This window comes from Aphanomyces astaci (assembly GCF_000520075.1).
Source record: "Aphanomyces astaci strain APO3 unplaced genomic scaffold supercont1.19, whole genome shotgun sequence".
In the NCBI taxonomy this organism is placed as follows: domain Eukaryota; phylum Oomycota; class Saprolegniomycetes; order Saprolegniales; family Verrucalvaceae; genus Aphanomyces; species Aphanomyces astaci.
The window spans coordinates 21,470-35,030 of NW_009798282.1; the positions used below are offsets into that span (position 1 = coordinate 21,470).

The window sequence follows — 13,561 nt, forward strand, 5'->3', positions numbered from 1 at the left end:
ATGCAGAATGCAACATTGGGTGGCTTCTCTGGTGACTGCATGTCCGTTAGTTTGCGTACTCTGTCGCCTATATCTAATCGTACATGCAACCACGTCGCAGATGGCTACTGTAATCGACAAAGAACGAACGCTATAGAGGTAATCCCTGCTTATGTGGTGCAGTGCCTTGGATACAGATCGAAGCAGATTAATGGCGAAGAAGTGGCAATGATAGAGGCGTGGAACGTTAGAAGGTGCTGAGTTCCAACACGAACGTAGCTTGGATAGGTACAACAAGCCGTCAAGAAAGCAGTCTGATGGGAACTTAACCATTTACGAGTGCTGGCGCACGGGGGAGCGCGACGACGAATAGCGGCGGCGGCGCGACCGTGACGGCGATCGAGATCGTTTAGAGGACGAACCGACAGGTCGGATGCGGATGCGGCGCCCTTCGAACTCCGTGTCATCGAGTTTGCGCACGACGTCGTCCAGGTCCCGCTGGGTCGCCAACTCGACAACCCTACGAGGATCATCGTCATGAAGATACCACCATCATGGAAGAGTCACGCACGCGTCGTCGCCGTCCATGTCGCAAAAGGTCACGTCGCCCACTTTGTGCACGAAGGACTTGACGTCGCGCCAGTCCACCCTTCGGGAGAGGCCGGTGATGCGGACTTTATACGACGCCGATCGAGCAGGTTCGCGACGCGGCGGAGAGCGATCGCGATCACGACCTGGGAGAAAGATCAGCACGGAGATATGGCATGGGAATGCACCATACGCTCATAAGAGTCGTTGCGTCGAGGAGAACGGTCTCTGTCGCTACTTCGGCGTCTGTCGTCGCGAGAGCTGCCACCGCGGTCGTCCTTGCCACCTTTGCGAATCCCGCCGCGGGCTAATTGCACACGGACACGCTCTCCCATGACTTCTTTCCCGTCCATATCCTTGATGGCATCGTCTGCGTCGCGAGGGTCCTCAAAGTCCTGATACATATGCACATGTCATGACGAGAGGTAGGTTTCTTCCGACGCACCACAAAGGCGAACCCAGGTGGATTCCGAGCGATCCACACGTTATCGATCTTGCCGAAGCGTTCGAATGCTTCCTCAACGTCCTTGTTCACGGCGGTCTTCGGGATGCCGCCCACATACACGCGGACTCCGCTCATACTCGTCACAACCGCTCAAAATCCAATCCAACAATTAGTTCTTCCATCCGGATAAAAGAGAAAAACGAATAAAACGAAATAACCAATTCGCAAGGAGGTCTATTTGCAACGAAAATACCCGAAAATATGTTTTTTTACGATTATTTTTTCTCTTACAGTACCTGTACGTATGCTGTACTGGTACTCCCTACACATAGTAATGTATTACTTCGAAGTATTGTATTAGGCCTCTGGTTCAAATGTACTGAACCCCAGCATGGCGAGCCCAAAGGACTGAGTGTTCGACGCTTTCTTATTCGTGTCGGAATATAATATCACGCAAGTGAAATGTCACCAAATGATTGTGCTCACTTCAAAAGTTACTACTTCCAGGGGATGCATTCACATGGGTCCGTCCACTCACACAAGAACCGTGCCGGTAGTGGCGAAGAACCCGCCCTCTCAAGCACTAAATTGATCACACAACCCAGTTCACGATTCGAACGTACTTGTTAATTTCGGGAGTTTGATCAAACTATACGTTTGCTAAAAGTCTCTAACCACATCATCGTCGTCATCGTCGTGGTCGTCATCATCGTCATGATCGTCATGATCGTCAAAATCGTCAAAATCGTCATCATCGTCAAAATCGTCGTCATCGTCCTTGATTCTGGACGCTTGAGCTTGGACAGCGTCTACAGATTCCTCCGATTGAACGGTTTCGACGGCATCTTCGTCATCGTCGTCGGTGAACTGGGCATCGTCCGACTCGTCTGGGACGACGTCTCGCTGGATCATGCCTTCTTGTCCATTGTTCCACCTGTCCAAGCGGCGGGATGCATGGGAGTCAGACGCGGTGGCGCACACCGCCACAAACAGCGCAGCCATGAACAGCGTACACGAAACAACACGCATGGCGCGATTGGGTCGAAATCCAATATGCCAACCAGCCAGGAGATAATTTAGGCCTCGTTCGGTAATTAGTTCCCATTTACCCTCTGGTACAGGGTAAAGGTAGTACAAAACAATGGATACGGTATTGTCGTTCTCTTGCAAATTTGGACTGTATCCGTCCAAAAGTGAAACCGGTTTTAAAAGAACTTGGCAATATATCTTGTATTCACTATAGTACTGTGAGATCAAGGGAGAGTTAGAAAACGTATTGATTTGCTGACCCATTCAGAAATCTTGTAAAGGGGGGGGTAGAATGGATTTTGATTGGCTAGTTCATTCTCAAATCGATTTGCCAAGTCTATTCGATTCTACTTCCAATTACGAACCGATTTGACAATAAGCATTTGTGTCAACAGACAGCTGTATGGTAAAGGTAAGCCCCACCAAAATACCCGGTTACCCGGGTAATTAATTACCCTGTACTACCCTCTACCGGATATTAGCTAGACTATCCGTACGAAAGTGCAGTACAGTACCATCGATGTCTGCGTGGACCTTTGCTGTACTCTGCACATGATGGCGGGCGATCCCCCGGCCAGGGGGGCATCGACAAAGCTTTGCATCGCTATATGCATGGAATTCAACATTTAACATAAGATGACTCTTTGCACCTCGAAAACTCCACCTTCCTTGATATCACGAATATACCGTATAGCGTTTATAGTTTTAGACAGTCCCGGGCCGTACTCTGAGATTTCGGATAATGGGAAATCGTCGCAAGTTCAAATATTAGGAGTGGTTTATTATAAAAAGTTAGGTGCGTTGAAATTAATACTACGTAGACTATTAGGCAATGGAGGTAATATGTATTATAAGAGGGATTATGGGGGGGAGGAACTGGAGAACACCTTTATACTCTATATTCAATAACGTTTTGGAGTGTCTAAAACTAAAAGGCTGTCTAAAACTATACTAGTATACGCTACACGGGTATACTGAATTAATCATCAGGGTATATTAATATATTTCCTGTATTGCCTAAGCTTACTGTACCATATGAATCGAGTATCGCAATGACAATTGGGAATGTGAATGGTCTCACAGCATAATACGATCCGGAGTGGTGGCAACACGGCAGCATGCGTACTATGCCAACGTTTTTACTCCGCCAAAGTGTCTAATACAGTCTCGGGCTCTCACGCAAGCATCTTGTAAAGGTCTAGAGCAAGGTTCACACGTAACATTAGAATAGGCTAGTAGGTTGAAGTCTATGAACAGAGATGTGACATGAGGTAGTACAGTACACATGTGCTTGATGTTTGTGCTTGGGGTAATGGGGAGACGCGCATGCGATTTCTCTCTACTTGAGTGTGATGTGGCGTAGCAGCCTTGAACGCATCAGTTGTGGTGACGTCCACGGTTGCTTCGCTCGGATTGCACGTGGTAAGGTTCGTGTAGAACCTCTTTGTATCTATAAATGATGCCATTACAGAGGTTTAGGTTGATTCAAGGATGATCGATTGAACGAATCGCGCATGGAAATCTCGAGTAGAACCCACAATACATTCAGTAAATCAAGCTCTTTTACAGTACTCAGTATACAGTCAAGTGTACCGTATAGATTAATCAACGAGGTGTTTACCCCTTTATACCGGGTAATTTGCCTTTTAACAGGTAAAGGGGTAAGATAAAAGGTAAAAGGACCAAGGGTACGTACTTCGAAGTATTTTTTACCCCATTTAACTTTTACCTTCAGATGATGACAGAGTGAGGGAGGGTACAGACAGCACCTGGTGTCGTATTGTGCATTTCACCCAAATTTGGACTTGTGAGTCATTTTGCTCGAATCTATTTGTTCCAATTTAAGCTTGTACAAACTATACCCAGTTCCTCCGCATTGGGCAAAACCACATATATACTTTACCCAATTTGGTATGAAAGCCAGTTGATTGGCTAATATCGAAATGTTTCTTAACCAATCCGAAATAAGCAACTTCAGATTGCCAATGGTATTGTGTTAAGATCCCTACAGTAGGAACCATAAGTACAGTAGCGCAGAACTCAGTGAACAGGGACCTAGGGAGGAAACATTTCGCCTCGACGGCCCTGGAAGTGAAGGCGCTCTTAGAGCATCTCCAGTAAAAATGCTCAATACGGAGTAGTATGTTAACACTTATGAAACGAATCTGATATAGTTGTCATAATAGGTGCTACAACCACACTGTAGATCGCGAGTACAGCACTATTAATAGTAAGTACTGTACTATTAATACTACGTAGTACTAGTACATGATGATAGCTCGACGTTACTGTAGCCCCGTGTTTTTCACTCTCGATAGCTGGGTGTTTGCTGCTGCTGTTGGTTGACTCCAATGGGAGGCAGAGGCCTAGTACTACTAGTAGTACTACTAGTCACATTGTTGTTGACGCCGCCAGTCTTGGTCTTTCGCATTTTCAAATTTGGCGGCGCTGGCTTGAGCACTTGCAGAACGCCGACGTTGGGGCTCCTTCCAAACGTTTTATTGTACGTGTCTTCTCGATTTAGCAGTTCCCGCTTGATATACGCCATCTCGTCCACTGTTTGCTGCACGAGGGCATCTTTATCCGCCACATCTACCGATATATATCAAAAACAAATAATTAACCGTTTTAGAAAACAAATTTTAAATGGATAAATGATTCATGGTTAAAAACAAATGTTAAATGAATATTAATACATGAACCGTTTTATCGACTATTTTGTACCTTGTTCCAGGTCGGCAATTCGATTCAGGTCTTCGAGGCGGCTATCCCGGCGGGCATATACTTGCTCCCATTCTCGAATCTTGCCTACCAGTTGCTGGAGCTGGTCTTGTAGCAACGCCCTGGTCTTCTCGAATTGGTCTAATGTGTTGCCACATTAGATAATTTGACAGAAATAGAGGCTTGGATTACTGTTTAGCGCTTGAGTCTCATGCAAATGCACTTCAATCGTCTGCTCCACCTCGACTTTGTGGTGCTTTCGAGCCAATTCCAACGCCTGGTCCTTCTCGCGCTGCCAATAGAGTTCCTTTTGGACCAGCTCGATCTCGTTTTGCTACAAATACGTGAAATAAGAAGATAAAGTGATTGAACAACACGTTATTCGTACGGAAATAGTCTGCTGAAGCGCCTTCTTGTCGCGTTCAAGCCCAAGAATCGACCCCACGTGCCTGGCAATCGTGGCGTTGCAGCTCTCCACCGTGTTTTCAAACGTCGAGACCACTTGGGCATGCTGCGCCGTGAGCGTCGCGGTCGCCAGACGTTGCTCTTTGTCCATTTTATCGCGTAATTCGGCCAGTTTACGACTTAATTCGGTCGCGGCGGCCTCCAAATCGATTTTTCGAACTTGGTTCAATTTGGTCACGTCCTGCGCATGTGTGGCGACGAGTTGATCCTTTTCCGCCATGAGTTGGCTCTTGGCGGCGTTGAATTGGAGGGTTAATTCATGCTTCGTCGCTGCTAATTCAGCTTCGTGGGTCGCTAAAATCTGGCGCAACACATCTTCGTGATTTTTCTGCACGTCTTGACTAGTTTCCTGCCATTTGTTTTCAGATGCTTGTCGTTCTAGGTCCATTGCTGCGCAAGTTGCTGCGTGTGACTCGACTATGGTTATAAGTCAGTATGCTAAATACATGATCTTTCGACTAGTTCTTACCCTGGGCGCGCAATGCACTGTCAAATTCGACTTGAATGTCGTGAATTTTCAGTGTTTTCAGGTCGATTTGGGCTTGCATGTCAGTGAGTTCGGTCTTGTGCATCGAAAACAAGAACGCCCGCTGTTCGTCCACATGTAATTGCATCAACGCTTCTGCCTTTTGAACAGCTACAGACATCGTTTTTAGAGTTGTAAAGCGTTGTTTTAGTCATAAGGTCATCGCTTTAGTGTTCAAAACCGTTGGTTTAGCCGTAAAATAACTCTACCTTCTTGAATTGACTGAGCCATCGAATCGTTCAGTGCCTGAATTTGCACGTCGTGGTCATGCTTTAAGGCGGCGACCACCTCCAAGTGACTGCGACCATTCAATTCTGCCTTGTGTTTGGCAGCTTGGAGGTCATTCTCGAGCTTGTCCATGGCGGTTTTGTCCTTCTTGGCCTGTTTCGCCGCCTTGTCTTTGTCTAATTCCTGCAAAATAAACGTTAATTCATCCGTTTGGACGATATATATATTTCACTACCGTTGGATCAACATTATATATATATTTATTGTGTGTACCAGAGCGGCGAGTTGTTTGCGCCAGTCTTTTCGATCCTTTTGCCCGGCAACTTCGGCTTGCTTTAGTTGATTTTGTAACGCGTTACATTCGGCGAGCGATGCCTTTAGTTGCTCTAGAACTTGCGCGTGCACATGCTGGCTTGTACTCAATGCCTCTTGTGCCTAAAATCACCAACATTAGTAAATGCTATATAGCATTTCGATCACATTTTACATCTGCGAGTTGCTTGGTTAACCGGTCGAGCTGCGCCCTCAGCTCTTGCACTTGGCTCTCCATGTCTGCCTTTTGAGCTTGGGACATGGACTGGGCCGACGACTGGAGCTGCTGTATAGCGTTGTCATGCTGACGAATTAACTCGCCTTGGTGTTGTTTTAGCACGCGTATTTCGTCTTGAAGGAGCGCGATCGTCGAGTGTAATTTGCCTTCAGTCGCATGGAATTCGCCTCGGAGCGACGTTTTCTCGTCTAAAAACGTCAAAGTACGAAATAATTTGCTTCATAAATTCCCACCAATCGACGTACATACCTTGCATTTGCTTCAAGTCGTTTTGACATGCTTCGAGTTGCTGGAGCAACGAGGCTTCCCTTAGCGCGTTAGCTGCGACGTTGCTCTGCAACTCTTTGCACTTTTTCTGTGCCGCTAGCAACTGCATCTTGACTTCGTCCTCGGACTTTGTATGTTGCGCGTCCATCGATTTCACCAAACTATGCAATTTCTGCACTTCCGCGGCTTTGTCCTTGAGTTGCTGCTTGGTCGACTCGACGTCGGCTTCCAACGCCTTGATCGTGGCCCCCCAGTGCTTTTCCTTTTCCGACAAACTACAATATATATATATCGATTTTCTACGCCTCGTTTTATACAGGCCAACGCTAACACACACATATATATATATATATATTTCAATGTCAACCCACTTGGACGACGTGGACTGGGTCTCGGACTGCAATTTGTCGACGGATTTCTGCAGCTGTCTCCGCTCCAAATCGACAGCCTCCGCCTGGCTGCGTATTTTGACCAGCTCGGCTTCCAACAGCGTCACCTGATGCTGACGTTCAGTTAAGTTGGCCTTGGCATCCGCTAAAGTTGCGTTCGCGTTCTGCTGCATAGTGAACGCCGTGCGCTTTTCGTTGTGAAAGTCCATCTCGACTTGCTGGAATGATGCGCGGACTGACGTGATCTGGTGTTGCAATTCCTACTCGAGTTACCGAAACTAAGTACATGGAGAGCCTTATTTTAAGGTATGATTAATCCTACCAGTTTGTCGCTTCGCAATTGCGTTTCGTTGGTCCGGAGGGTTTCGATTTCGCTTAATAAGCGCTCCATCTACGATTTAAAGTGTGGGCAAGGTGATTTTATTAGAAGGGTGCGTTTAGTTACCTTGGCCACCATGTCGTTTTTCATCGAGTCGGCCGACGAATTACACTCTAATTCGCGCCGTTTTACCGCTAACTTGGCGTCGATGTCTGCTTTTTCTGCAATTTGCTGCAGCTGGAACTGGTGGGCTTTCTCCAACGCGGCTAATTTGGCCCCATGTTCCGCCTTTAGTTGGTCCTAAATCAACGTACATGTCCGTATTAAACAACCAATTTGTCCAATTAATCACGATACTTGTTGGTTCAGTTGAGACGTGAGCATGTCGTTGTACTTTTTGTTGGAGTGGGTCACCATGTCCGCGATTTCATTAGTGTGTTTGGCCCGCATCGTGGCTAAATCGGTCTATTCCTGCGTTAATTCCACCGAAATCGATTGTTACTCGTACGTGTCCGTTCGCGGCCTTGGCTTGCACAGCGTCCAGCGCGGCTTTTAATTCCGCCACGCGCTCGTGGAACGCCCCCCGCGCCTTCCTTAACTCGCTCGCCAATGTCTCCATCTCGACCTGGAACTGCCCTTCCACGCGCAACTGGTGGGCTTTGACCTCTTCTTTGTATCGTTTGAACTCGTCCAGGCGCTCCGCCTTGTCCAGTTGGTGCCTTTCCTTGACCTTCTTGACGTTGTCCATCGCCTTTAGCTGCGCCTCGCGCTTGTCCAAGGCGTCCTTGAGCTGGCCCATTTTCGAGGCGGCTTCCTTGGCTAGCATATCGTTTTCCTTGCGGTGGCTGTACACCGTCGCCTGCAGCTCCATGGCTGCGTCCTCGTTTTTCGTGTTTAGGTGGAAGATCACCTTGGTCAGCTGGGCGATCTTTTTGCTCATCTTCATGTGCAAGTCGGCGTCCATGGCGCTACAACGTCCGTCCGCCCCGTGAAACCGCCTTTGGGGTAGTTGTTACGATAATTTAGTATTCACGCCCAAGAATAGCACATTCATGCGCAAAATATCTCCAGCGCATACCACACACACCAATTCCTGTCGATTGCTCATAGTATACTACTTTAACATGGTGTAGGCCAATGCGATATCGGCCAACGCGTGGTATGCTATGTGATGATGTATGACAGTTGAGATGATGCACGGTACAAGGTCACTATTTGGGATTGGTAGAGTTATATTTATACGGTATTAATATACCTAAAACGTGGAAGCTCCTGTAGCTCAGTAGGTAGAGCGGTGGTCTTATGAGCCACAGGTCGAGGGTTCGAACCCCCCCTGGAGCACCTTTTTTTCCATTTTATTTTTTTAAAGTTTAATTGTTTGTACTATAAATAACGTTACGAGTAAGCTTCCTTCAGATTTGTTAAATTTGATCACTTTTGGCTAACACAATTCATGATCTACCGGTACTCCTGGTGATGATATTCATTACAGGTACCAGTAGTGGACGTGGAGTATACTGGTATATATCCTGCCTATATTTACTGTTAACTAAGATGCCCCATATATATGCGTATACTGATGTACCTGATCACTCATACCTGATCACTCATAATCCAATTGACGTTCATTTTTTTGCGAAATCGACTTGTCTCTTGACAGTTTGTTTACCAGTGATCTGGACAAGTTCCACCGTTGTGTTTAATTCAAACGGTAAGAATTTCAACTACATACTCGACCTTCAAATCACTACGAAACCGTCACGACCATTGACGGATATTCCGACATCGGTTACAACATATGCCATTCTACTGGGATGCCAATCCAGCTAAACCACTGGCTGCACGCGCTTCGCCAAAACGATGGAAGTGTGCATCCTTCACAGTTGGCAGCAGCGCCCAAAGTCCCCCCGACATCAACCATGTTTCCTTCGACACAACCTCGAGATCTTCACCTGTAAAGTCCCTGTGCATTGAGCCCAATTGCACTTCGTTGGCCAGGCGTTTTGGAAAGTGAATCAGCAGCCAAGTGTCGCGCCCATGAAGGGGGAAGAACGCAGTGCAAAAATCGCTTCGTTTGCACGGTGGGGCCCACCGTCATGATGTTAGACCTGCTGGGATGGCATATACCATATACTAGTATTCACACCCAAGGCTAAAATGTGTACGGCATGGCGTTGGATACTGTAGTTAGCCAAGCGAAATCTATCATTTTCTTATCTACAGTTACCACGTAAACGTTACAGTGTTAGGTTGTTTGTTTCGACTTGTTCGGGAAATATGTCTTGCCCACCATTGTCACAAAAAGACTGACCTGTGCAACCATACTTCATCTACCAAATCCAAAGGACACTAGAGCATACAATATAGTTGTCGTTCGTGGAATGAGTTTGCATGAAAGCGCTATCAGGGGCACTACATTACTACAGTACCCGAACGAAGCAGACGTAATATATCACTTGTAACACAGTGGGCCAATGGCCACGTTCACTTTCTGCTAAACATAGTTGTCTGGCGACCTTGGAGACAATTCTGGCGGTTACACGAGGGGTCGCAACCGTTCACTTTTAGATTTGCCATCCCAACACGACATGGAGCTCCGACGTTGCGTCGTCCAAGGCTGTACGCACTTCGCCAAAACGATGGGAGCCTGCCTTATGCATAGCCGAGACATTCCACCCAAAACGTTAGGGACGTCAGTCCCAGCTGATTCCATTGCACTCCCACAACCTCGACAGAACCGACCAAATCGACCGAGACCTCCACCTGCAAAGACACTGTGCACTGAGCCCAATTGCACTTCGTTTGCCAGGCGTTTTGGAAAGTGCTCGAGGCACGGCGGATCCATCAAGTGCACGGTCGATGGCTGCAATACGCCGACCCAAACGGCAGGCAAGTGTCGTGCCCATGGAGGGGGAACGCAGTGCAAACTCGTTGGATGTACCTCGTTTGCGCGGTTCCAAGGCTTGTGTGTGGCCCACCGTCAAGACGTTAGGCCTGCTGGGGTGGCTTAAACTATTTCAACTATTCCAATACAAGGCGATGATTATACTAGTACTGTATATACTAACATGACTGCATTTTGGGACAAGTCACTGACCGATGTCTATTAATATACTGAAAGCAATTGAAATTAGAGACTGTACTGTATTCGAAGCACTGTCTGCAGAAAAGTGAATATATGCCCCCATAGCCAATCATCACCGACTACCTATTTCAGAATGGCCAATGGGAACCGACTCTTCTAATACGGTGCATTTCGCATATACTGCAATGTCCTCTCACTCACAACATCGAGGTCCTATTTCTAAAACGCCGACTGTGTTGTACAAATGTACATTCCTCATCGATATTGGAGCTGACGAGACTTTTGGCGGAAGAGAACACCAAGGCAGACAACAACCGCAGTAGCTATTCAATATTTTGACGGGGACGACCTGTAGATCTATCTGGCGTACAAAAACGGCGCGTGGTTGAGTAGCGCCGCCGCAAATGCAGCGACGTTTACCGAAGTTGACCACCTTCAATGCCTGGATAATGTTGCGTTTAGGATCAGCGACTGTGCTTGCTTTGGAGCGAATTTTGAGCCGAACGAAGGGGCCATTCACGTGTTTGGTGGTCGTTCCACGAGAAGTTCCCCGATCGGTGCAAATGAGCAAGGAATTACACGAGCATGTTGTCCTAAACAAGGGAAAGTCATATGTCCACTAGCAAGTGGACGTCATCGAGGGCAGGGAATTTCTGCAAGCTCTGAACCTTGGGGTGGAGCTGTGGGGCATGAATCCATTCGCAGTTGGGAGCACGGTGGACGTATTTCAATGGGTAGGGGATGGCGACGAACGTGGCCAACCCATTGTGTTTACCGAGTAACAACAGCGCGAACGGTATCGGTTGTATGTGAAAATCGTCCCTCTCGAACGAGAGACTCTGCGTGATTAGACTGGAACAACACGACAAAGAGATACATGCCTGCTTACGACATTGAACTTGTTGGCCGTACGAACCTCCTACTTTTGAGTGCCCAAGTCAAGGTACATCGTTTTTTCGATATGCAGGTTTTACCTGGGGTGAAGTTGCTGATCGAAAGTGAAGAGATTCATATCACCAGACTCGGAGTTCCAGACCGTGTCGGAGCTGATTGCGTTGGACCTGCTATCCTACGCCCCAGTGATGGCACTGGTGACGACTTAACGACGACTGGCAATTGCTCTGTTAGTTGAACGTGGCTGGCCCCGGCGCCACCATCCTCAAAGCGACCACCTAGAATCCCGCAGTAGCTTTCGACGTGATTCAAATGGTGCTCGCGAGTTCCGGTGCTGAGATCCGCTGTGAACAACCCGTCGAGCGAGACAAGTTGGTCAAGCTGCTGCTACCGACTATCTGTGCTCAAAGTGGGGGGGGGCTTCTTGACAGCATTGAGAGCTAAGTACTTACTTACTATGATAACGTTATCGCAAGTGTGCTGGGTTCCGACATGGATATGGCCCGCGCTGTGGCTCAACAGGTCGTGCGACCTGTTCGCACTTTCAGTAACTACTAACAACTATAAGTAATTCCAACGTTAACGATGTAGATTTTCAATATTAAACAGAGCTGCGTAATGGAGTTTGTTTTTACTCTTCAGCACAGTGTATTTCCTTTCTACGTTCACTTCCATTAAACACGTAAACTGGTTTATGCAGATCGCGCTGCCAAGGTCTGCTGCGCGACCTGCCGATGCTGTCCACACAGTCCTTGGGTCCTCGCAAACGCCCCACAGCCATCCATTTTACACAGTGACCCCCCTCCATGCGCCCGACACTTTCCACCTGTTTGCGCTGGAGTCGCGCACCCTTCTGCTGCACACGTGATGGAGCCGCCGTGTCGAGAGCATCTGCCTTGTCGTCTGGCGTATGAACTGCACCCTGCGACTCTGCACATTCGAGCGCTTTTGAGTCTCGGCAACGAGTTGTTTGGGTGGTCATAACGCGCCTGGGGCTTGGCTGCGACGTCTGAACCGTGTGCCTTGTCGGAGCTCCTCACAAAGGGAAATGTGTCGTTGGCAGCGGTGGGGGTGTATGGCCTTCGAAGTGGCAATGACATAAGACCGAAGGCGCGGCTGTGGTAGAGGCAGTAGTTGCCCAGTTTGGCAAAGTGAGGGCACCCGTGCGTGGTGCAACGAGTGTGCATATATATATATATATATATATATATGGCTGTTGCGTTTGCAATGCGAATTTGGAAATGAGCTATGCGCCCTCACTTGTGTAACGTCAACAGTGCAGTTGTCTTGGCCAGTGATCAAAAACCAATCCCTGCGGGACGACCAGTTGTGAAACTGCCTTTGTATTGATAGGCCTCGTACATCTTCCCTCCACCACGCTAACCCCCGCACATGCGTCAGAATAAGCTGGACGACACACTCGGTTGGAAAGGAACTACACGTAGGCATGAGAGTGCAAGGGGTTTGCAATTTGAGTGATGAGTACCGAGTTGTCGATATGTGATTTTGAATAGCCATTGATCACAATGCGTTGATGTTCCAAAAGTCATCAAGCCCTTATGTTCTAAAGTCATTTGATCGTTTCATTGCATTTCCATGTTCGTATACGTACAGTTTCAGATATACGTATAGGACATGGCCAAACATGAATTTATATACTAGTATATGTCGACACCCAAGGAAAATGTTCATAGGAAGGAAGGCTGCTGTAATCGGCATACTAGTAAGAGAACTTGGCATAGTTAACGTTAATCCTGGTTGATTCATCTGCGTTTATCGGAGTTTTACTGAACTAACGTTACTGTTATACTACACTAAGCTTACAGCCTACGAGAATACCTGTGAGCTACTCTGACAAGAATGGATGCCCAGCGTTTTGCCTATTTACATAGAACAGTTACATGTAGCGTCGTCTACAGGTGTCGTCGTAGGCTTATGTCATGTCAGCCATGCCAACGCGATGTCTCATGCTGGCAAGGTGTGGTGAAGTATGTTGGTCAGTATGCAATAATGCAATTCTCTGTTTTGGGAGATACATGTAGTGCAGCATTGAGCTCGTTGGCGTACACGGCCGAG

At 47.5% G+C, this 13,561-nt stretch overlaps 5 protein-coding genes and 1 non-coding gene across 6 annotated transcripts; 3 read left to right on the top strand and 3 right to left on the bottom strand.

The window, feature by feature from the left end:
• Positions 1-132: 132 nt before the first annotated feature.
• Positions 133-1,204, bottom strand: H257_08455 (hypothetical protein). Its single transcript, XM_009834325.1, has 4 exons — positions 1,013-1,204; positions 761-962; positions 551-713; positions 133-499 (listed from the first exon to the last, which is right to left on the bottom strand). The coding sequence occupies exons 1-4, from the start codon at positions 1,145-1,147 to the stop codon at positions 313-315; spliced, it is 687 nt and encodes a 228-aa protein (XP_009832627.1). The 5' UTR covers positions 1,148-1,204; the 3' UTR covers positions 133-312.
• Positions 1,205-1,617: 413 nt separating this feature from the next.
• Positions 1,618-2,164, top strand: H257_08456 (hypothetical protein). The gene has a single exon (XM_009834326.1). It carries the CDS (start codon positions 1,727-1,729, stop codon positions 2,090-2,092), a length of 366 nt encoding a protein of 121 aa, XP_009832628.1. The 5' UTR covers positions 1,618-1,726; the 3' UTR covers positions 2,093-2,164.
• A 2,053-nt stretch (positions 2,165-4,217) lies between these two features.
• H257_08457 (hypothetical protein) lies at positions 4,218-8,541 on the bottom strand. Its single transcript, XM_009834327.1, has 14 exons — positions 8,015-8,541; positions 7,864-7,971; positions 7,633-7,806; positions 7,510-7,578; positions 7,170-7,447; positions 6,781-7,073; positions 6,469-6,719; positions 6,255-6,416; positions 5,963-6,164; positions 5,697-5,864; positions 5,151-5,644; positions 4,955-5,096; positions 4,766-4,903; positions 4,218-4,633 (listed from the first exon to the last, which is right to left on the bottom strand). Exons 1-14 carry the CDS (start codon positions 8,468-8,470, stop codon positions 4,347-4,349), a joined length of 3,222 nt encoding a protein of 1,073 aa, XP_009832629.1. The 5' UTR covers positions 8,471-8,541; the 3' UTR covers positions 4,218-4,346.
• Positions 8,542-8,774: 233 nt separating this feature from the next.
• Positions 8,775-8,847, top strand: H257_08458. The gene has a single exon. It is a non-coding gene; the product is annotated as a tRNA-Ile (tRNA).
• Positions 8,848-11,468: 2,621 nt separating this feature from the next.
• On the top strand, positions 11,469-11,929 carry H257_08459 (hypothetical protein; the record flags this gene model as incomplete). Its single annotated transcript, XM_009834328.1, has 3 exons — positions 11,469-11,499; positions 11,612-11,682; positions 11,768-11,929. The coding sequence occupies 3 exons, from the start codon at positions 11,469-11,471 to the stop codon at positions 11,927-11,929; spliced, it is 264 nt and encodes an 87-aa protein (XP_009832630.1).
• Positions 11,930-12,057: 128 nt separating this feature from the next.
• On the bottom strand, positions 12,058-12,696 carry H257_08460 (hypothetical protein). Its single transcript, XM_009834329.1, has one exon. The coding sequence runs from the start codon at positions 12,670-12,672 to the stop codon at positions 12,178-12,180; it is 495 nt and encodes a 164-aa protein (XP_009832631.1). The 5' UTR covers positions 12,673-12,696; the 3' UTR covers positions 12,058-12,177.
• Between the last annotated feature and the right edge of the window lie 865 nt (positions 12,697-13,561).

Coding starts and splice junctions, on each gene's coding strand:
- H257_08457 (XM_009834327.1), bottom strand. CDS start 8,470: ATGGACGCCGACTTGCACATGAAGATGAGCAAAAAGATCGCCCAGCTG. Junction 7,579..7,632: donor AAAACGACATGGTGGCCAAG/GTAACTAAACGC, acceptor TTTAAATCGTAG/ATGGAGCGCTTATTAAGCGA. Junction 4,904..4,954: donor TGAGACTCAAGCGCTAAACA/GTAATCCAAGCC, acceptor GCAACACATTAG/ACCAATTCGAGAAGACCAGG.
- H257_08455 (XM_009834325.1), bottom strand. CDS start 1,147: ATGAGCGGAGTCCGCGTGTATGTGGGCGGCATCCCGAAGACCGCCGTG. Junction 963..1,012: donor CACCTGGGTTCGCCTTTGTG/GTGCGTCGGAAG, acceptor CATATGTATCAG/GACTTTGAGGACCCTCGCGA. Junction 714..760: donor ACGCAACGACTCTTATGAGC/GTATGGTGCATT, acceptor TCTTTCTCCCAG/GTCGTGATCGCGATCGCTCT.
- H257_08460 (XM_009834329.1), bottom strand. CDS start 12,672: ATGCACACTCGTTGCACCACGCACGGGTGCCCTCACTTTGCCAAACTG.
- H257_08456 (XM_009834326.1), top strand. CDS start 1,727: ATGATCGTCATGATCGTCAAAATCGTCAAAATCGTCATCATCGTCAAA.